This window comes from Petaurus breviceps, unplaced genomic scaffold, assembly GCF_028583685.1.
Source record: "Petaurus breviceps papuanus isolate PSGF00001 unplaced genomic scaffold, PetGlider_PUasm1.0 379, whole genome shotgun sequence".
In the NCBI taxonomy this organism is placed as follows: Eukaryota; Metazoa; Chordata; class Mammalia; order Diprotodontia; family Petauridae; genus Petaurus; species Petaurus breviceps.
In genome coordinates, this window is record NW_027186303.1 from 2,022,897 (window position 1) to 2,030,299 (window position 7,403).

General features: G+C 42.2%; 1 protein-coding gene across 1 annotated transcript in view; it reads left to right on the plus strand.

Moving 5' to 3' along the window:
• The window catches only part of NOPCHAP1 (NOP protein chaperone 1), a 7,487-nt gene extending 546 nt beyond the window's left edge, over positions 1–6,941 (plus strand). The window contains exons 2-4 of the mRNA XM_069099396.1: positions 475–552; positions 5,240–5,376; positions 6,506–6,941. Of these exons, the coding sequence (XP_068955497.1) occupies positions 475–552; positions 5,240–5,376; positions 6,506–6,673 (383 nt within the window). The 3' untranslated portion in view covers positions 6,674–6,941. The remainder of the gene's footprint in view (positions 1–474; positions 553–5,239; positions 5,377–6,505) is intronic.
• The last annotated feature ends 462 nt before the right edge of the window (positions 6,942–7,403 follow it).

Here is a 7,403-nt window from a genome sequence, read left to right on the forward strand (position 1 = left end):
TAAGCTCCCTCCTGGCCCTGACATTCCCTGTTCTCAGGCCCCTCCCAGGCTCTGACATCCCTTGTTCTCAGGCCCCTCCTGGCCCTGACACCCCCTGTTCTAAGCTCCCTCCTGGCTCTGACATCCTCTGTTCTCAGGCCCCTCCCATTTCTCACCTCCCTCCCCACAGATTCCTTTCAGAGAGGGCTGAAAGCCTGGATTCAAATCCTGGATCTGCCATAAGTTGGCAGTATGGCCTTGGACAAGTCCATGCCACACTTTGTTCTTCCATGTTCTCCTCAACAGTTCAACCTGTAACTTGTTGGGACCTTGACAGGGCAGCCCCAGACTGATATGGAAAGGCAAGGACCTAGGGGAGAGGGTGGTTCATCTGTGATTGGGGTCAGCTCAACCCTTAGGGGAAGGGTCTCCTTCCCCATCCCTTCCCTCACCTTCCTGGCTCCAGTGAACGGGAGGAATCTGCTTCTTTTGCAGGGATTCAGGACACACTGCTCATCAGTTCCAAAGGCAGGAGCCCAGGCTTGAAGACTGTCCGAGTAGAGAGGAGCAGCCGTGAGTGCATCTTTCTTTGGCGCCTGATGCTGTCTGTGTTCATTGCCGATTTCTTCTCTTTAAGCTGGGAACTTCCACATCTGTAGAAAGAGGACTAACCGCCATCACTTGGGGCTGAAATGGCAGAAGGGATTGGAGTGGGCAGGGGCTCATAGCCGGGGGTCTTGATCTTTTATGATGGGTTTTCTTGATAATCCTTCATATTTTATTTAAAGACATGATTCTGAGAAGGGGTCGACTGGCTTTCCCAGGCTGACTGCTGGAGGGGTCCCTGCCACAATGAAGGTGAACAACCCATGACCCAGGTGATTTCTAAGGGACCTTATGGTTCTGAGCTTCATCCGGTCTCCCTCAAATTGTAGGACTATGTGGATTGAGTTGAACAAAGTTCTAGGTGCATCCTGGTAAGAGGTAAAGAAAAGCCCAGGGCTTAACCCTGGGCTTAGCCTCCCAGGAGCCAAAGCTAAGAAACTACTAGGGCCTGCCTTCTAGAGGCTTATGTTCTCCTGAGGGTATGTAGGATGTACATAGACAAGCATGATTCAGGAGAAGGAATGAATCTGAAATCACTGTGTTCCTATCAGGCCACTGTTGGAAATCCCAAAGTTAACTACCTTTTAGAGGGTATGAGATGTTGAGACAGGTCATTCTAGAAAAAAAAATGCTATACAGCTTTTCTTACTTTTTTTCCTTTGGTAAATTTTTTTTTTTTTAATTTTACACTTAAATACAAAATGAGAGGAGTCAGGATGGCAGAGTAGAAACAAAATGCTATGACCACAGCAGACCATAAGAGAGGATTTAATATAAAACAATAAATTTCCATTTCAAGAAAACCTACAGAGTAAATACTACAGATTGTTTTCAAACTGCCCAGCTTTTCTGTGCTTCCTTGTATATTTTCTTTTGTTCTCTGCTGTGCATTTTTTACTTTATTTTTTCCTCTCTCCCCCGTCCCTGAAGAAGGCTACAATTAAATGTGGACACACACATGTATATATGTATTATGTCTACACGTGTGTATGTATACACATATACACACATATGTACCTACAAAATACACCTGTACACTCACACATATATATGTAAGACCATGCAGTGCTTACTTCCTCCTGTCACCTGTCTCTCTGAAGGTCTCTCCTTCCTAAGCTTAAGTCTTTGTTGTGGCACAGACCTGGAAGTCGTGGGGATGTCTGTCAGTTTGGGAAGGGCTAAATAGATTGTGGAATATGTTCATGATGAGATACTGCTCTGCTGTGAGAAATGATGAGCTTAGTGATCTTGGAAAAGCCTGGAGGGCAAAATGAGCAGAACCCAGAGAACACTGCACATAGTAACAGCAATACAGTTTTAAGAACAACTCTGAGCAGCCAAGTCTTTGTGACTGTTATAAATACCCAAATTAACCTCAAAGATCTCATGAAGGAAGATACTATGAATCCAGAAAGGAATGATGAGCAGGTTGATTTAGAAAAACATGCCACATGGCTCTTCAAAGCAGGTGCAAGGCATTATGGGGAAATATAAAAAGAACTTTTTGGGGGGAAGGAGGAAAGAGGTGTTCTTGGGGTGCTTGTTCCTCTGGGGTGGGCAGCATGAAATGTTCTTTACCTCCATAAATCATGTATTTGATTTGTTTCATGTTTTCTGGTTGAATATGTGGCAGATGGCAGAAGGGGACGGTGGTGGGACAGTTAATAGTTGAGTGTCCTAAGGACTCAATTTTTATAAAGGACATGTAATTGCCTTAAAAGAGCCCTTCTCCCCCATGACATTTGATATTTCACATATGACCAACAGTGCATCATGCTGAGGGTTTTAATTGAACTAAAATATCACCGTGAGGATTCTAGGAACATTTTTCGTTCTTCTGTAGTAATAGATTATATTCAACACCCTCCATTCTTCCCCAGCCAGAAACATACCCATTTGTAGACTTGAACATTCACACCCACACTTCTATTTCCAATCACATCCATCCATGCACACTGACACATTCATAATGAATGTTTATTAAGCTCTTAATTGCAAGGCCTTAGGCTACATCTTGAAGAGATATACATGTATAAACTGTCTCTCACAAACTTACCTTGAGACAAACAGCCAGCTTCCCTACCCATTCTCCAAAGTAGTCCTGTACAGATTAACTTTCTTTTTTTCTTTAACAAATTTTACTCTAAGCTTAGTAACAGAATTCAGGTAAACAGATGATAATAGATTAATTTGCCAGTTGCAAACTATTTGTGATTTCTAATTTTAAATAATAATTACATTCTGTTCATTTATGTGCACATTGCCTTCTAATTTACTTAAAAGACTAGTTTTATTAATGCTTTTTCTTTTTATGTTATAGTCATATTCAGACTCCCAACAATCTTCCCACCTCCTTTTGTAACAAAGAAAAAAAGTCAATGAGGCAAAACCAGCCGAGTTGTTGGCTATATTTTGTACCCATGGCTGCCCAATTCTCCAAGGAAAGGAGGACAGGGCATTTCCTCATCTCTTTTCTGGGGTTATGGTATAGTCATACACAATTCAGTTTTGTTTTAGTATTCCTTTTATTTACAGTCATCATGTATTTCTTGGGTCCACCTTATTTCACTCTGTATCAGTTCATGCAAGCCTTCCATGTTTCCCTGAATTTCTCATGGAATAAATCTTTATTACATTAATATACTTAAAATTTGTTTAGCCATTTCCCAATTGACAAGCACCCATTTTGTTTCAACAAATTGAATTTTTTTGCTTTAAAAATTTTTTTAATTGATATTTTGTTTTTATACCACCTTCATTTCCAAATGCATTCCTTCCCAGAGAACCACTGAATACATCAAGAGAGCCCAGCAGCGTTTGTAGTGTTCTATACCCATAGTCCACCACCTCTGCAAAGAGAGTAGGGGGGTACACTCTGTCACCTCTTCGTTGTGGCTAAGCTTGATTTCACAGCCTTCAGCTCTGTGTATGTGTGTTTAAAAGTTCTTCCCAAGCCCAGTATTGTAGTTGTATGGTGTTGGTTTTCTGGTTTAGCTTATTTCATTGAAGGGGTTTATACAAATTCCAGCATTTCTCTGCATTCTCGTATTTGCCATTTCTTCCAGCACAGTAGGATTCCAGTTCTACCATACCATAGCTTGACCAGCCATTTCCTCAGTCTTTCAGTGCCCACTTTGTTTCCACAAATTAATTTTAATGATTGCAAATTGAAAAAGCCAAACCAGCAAAATGGAATAAACCATTTTACCAACCAGGTAGTGGCAGAGTGAAGGAGATGGAATTCTAGGGATGAGTTATGAGTGACTGAAGAGCTCTTGGGAGACTTGATGCTTTGGAGTTAATTAAGCCAAATGTCAGCAGCTGTTAAGCAAGTTTAGTTGGTTCTATTAATGGTCAGGGTTAGGTTTTTAGTAAGACTTAATTTTTTTCAAAACAGCTGTAAACCCCCCAAATTAACTTTCATTGTAAGTACTTCATTAGACCAGGCCAAAATCTTGTCCCTCCAGGATCTTGCCTTCCTCTCAAAGAAGGGGAAGGGCTTCTTGGAGAAGGTGGGAGTTGAGCAGGGCTTTGAAAGGTGGCCATGGTTATGTACAGGGCCAGGGCATTGCAGGTGGAAGGGGAAAGCAGAAGGCTTTGGGCATTCAAATGTGTTTGTCAATTATTAGAAGACACTCATCAGTGAAGCATTTCAAAATGAATTTCTTTGGTGCTAGAATGAGAAGTGAGCTCACCCCCAAGTCAAAGCCACTGTAGCTCCTTGAGCTAACCAGACAGCTTCATTATTGAGGGGTCAGTATAATAAGGGATCTCATGGCTTTTCCTGACTCCAGCTTCTGTATTCTGTCTGCCTCACCGGCATGTTTCATTGTTTTTAACATCTAGACAGAAATTAGAAATCTGCCCATTCTGGCTTGTAGTGTTTTGGGCTTCAAAGAATAAATTTATAGTAATTTTGACTTCAAAGCTGATTGAATAATTGAAAATTTCTCTATAGGTCTTTTTTTTTTTTGAGGGGGGAAGGCAAGGCAGTTGGCTGAATGACTCACCCAAGGATACAGCTAATAAGTGTGTCAAGTGTCTGAAGTAGGATTTGAACTCAGGTCCTCCTGACTCTAGGGCTGGTGCTATCTTCGCTGCGCCACCTAGCTGCCCCCTCTATAGGTCTTTTTTTTTTCTTTTTGGAGGGCAGTTGGGGTTAAGTGACTTGCCCAAGGTTACACAGCTAGTTTTGTGTGTGTGTGTGTGTGTGTTAAGTGTCTGAGGCCGGACTTGAACTCAGGTCCTCTTGACTCCAGGGCCGGTGCTCTATTCACTGTGCCACCTAGGCCCCCCCCTCCCCCAATAGGTCTTTAGAGAAAACTTAGTTTCTTTGACTTGTCACATTGCATACACTTTATATAACTTGTAGTTTTTTTATCTGTGTACATTTTGTTTTCCCAATAGAATATAAGCTTCTTGAAGCCAGAAGAGGACTGTTTGATTTTGTCTTTGTATCCCCAGTACTTGGCTTAGAATTCTGCATTTAAAATTGAAAAAAAAACTTAGATTTTTTAAATATTAAAATATTTTATGACAATTTTAAATTCTAAGAGAGATAATTTAAGCTTTTGAGGTTTGGGCAAATCATAAAGTTGTAACTAATCATTTATTATACACATAGCCCTTATACCACTTTTTCCCCCTCCTCTAGTTTTACAAAGAGTGAAGGACTTCCTACCTCACATCGAACAGGCAAACAAAAAACTAAGAGAGGAAATGGCATCGGGGCCCCCAGGCCTGTTCAATATTGAAAATGTAGATGACTCCCTGGAAAAAATCATAGAAATGGTAAGAACACTTGGTATGCCTTGGTTTGGTGAAGCAGGACCATTGATGTACTTGGTGACTTTGGAAGCTCCTCTTTCATGAAGTACGAAGATCTGTTGTTATGTTTGGGGTTGGGACCTCTGATGCATAGAGGCAGAGAGCACTGCTGTTTTTAGACAGGAAAACCTGGATTCAAATACTGAGCCTGGGGAAGGGAGCTCCTTGGCCTTTCTAGGGTCAGCTTTTTCCTCTCCAAAATGAGGGCACGGGCAGAAGCCTTGTGCATTACTAGTGTGCTTTTAAAGATTCATGCCAAAGCATTAGCTGTTTGTATAAGGTTAGTAGCCGGCTTGGAGATATCAGAGTTAGACCAAGTGCTGATTTCTGTGTTGTAATTAAGAAACTATATGGAAGCAAACTTTCTGCATGATCCTTAAAAAAAAAAAAGCCTTATGCAGTTATCTCTAAATAACACTAAACACAGATACACATTTATTGACTATTTATACTAAAATGTGAATTCTGCAGATGGTGAGTCCTAACAGCTTGCTAGTTATTCCCTTTCTGAGCCTGTTTGTTGTGTTGACCTGTTTGTTTGCAGCTGCTTCTTTTCCTCTAGTAATCAGTGTATACACTGTCTGGGTCTCCTTTCTTTGCTTGGCATTATTTCTTTTTTTTTTAAAGCAATTGGGGTTAAGTAACTTGCTCAAGGTTACGCGGCCAGTTATTTTTATGTGGGTGTTAAGTATCTGAGGCCGGAACCGACCCCATGTCTCCTGACTCTGGGGCCGGCGCTCTTACTTACTGTGCCACCTGGCTGCCCCACTTGGCATTATTTCATGTCAGCTTTTGCAGACATCTTTATAATCCCTTGTGTTCTTCACTTTGAAAGGCATGGTGGTATTCTGTTACATAGAGGTACCTTGGTTTATTAAGGACTCTCACCAGCTTTGGGGCATTTTGGTTTCTAGGTTTGTACTGAAACAGTGCTTCCAAGATAAGAATGTCTCTGAAATGATAGCCCTTGGTTATTTTGGCTTTGACTTGATGGTAACACTTTTGGGGAGTCTGGGATGTCTAGGGAGGGAATTCCAGGGACTCAGGGTAAGATCCTCTTTTGTGACCTTGGTGGCTGTGATCCATATTCCAGGATGTGGCCATGGTGGAGGTGAGCAGCTCTGATTCTGAAGAGCTCAGTTCAGGAGTGAGTTCTGAATCTGAGAATGAAAACAGCATCACTGGAGAGGTCACCGTGGAGAACATTAAACTTCCAAAGCCAGGAGGAAAAAGAGGCAAGATAGAAGTTTTGGACACTTAAACAACCAACCAGATGAAGCCACCCATCTCAGGTCCCACGTTCGCCTGCTCATGCACCTTGCACCACACTTGGGTTACCAGCCCCTGTTGGCTCCAAGGGATCGTTTGTGTGACTGACCATTGGCCATTTCGTGGGACATCTGCACTGCTTTTGTATATGTTGTATATAGTTCACTAGGGTTATGTGTGAAAGTCAACTTTTCTAGTCCCTCACCCAGTGCCTGGCATGGAAATAAATGGCACTAGATAAATGCTTTTAAAATCAACAAGACTGGTTGAGGTTTTCTTTCCATTTAGAATAATGATGCAGAGATGGAAGGAACTTGAGAGATGACCAAGTCTAGGTCTCATAGTTCACCAAGGTGCAGTGAGGTAACGTGACAGATGTAAAGTCACCTGGGTCCTTGAGTGCAAGCCCCACTCCTTCTGCTGTTCCCAGAGCAGGCTCCACGACCTCACATTCCAGATTGGAATGACACTCAGGCATCCTTAAGTCATCCCACCTTGTAACCTCCGTATCATCCTCAACTTCTCCCTGTCCCTCGTACCCAGACACTGGATGGGGCTGGAGAATTCTTCCTCCACGACCTATCTCGAACCTAGATCCATCCCCTCTATCAAGACCACCCCCCTAGGTCAGGCCCTAACCTGGTCTGTGCTAATAGACTCCTAATGGGGCTCCCTGCTTCCCACCGTCTTTTTTTTTTTTTAAAGCAATTGGGGTTAAGTAA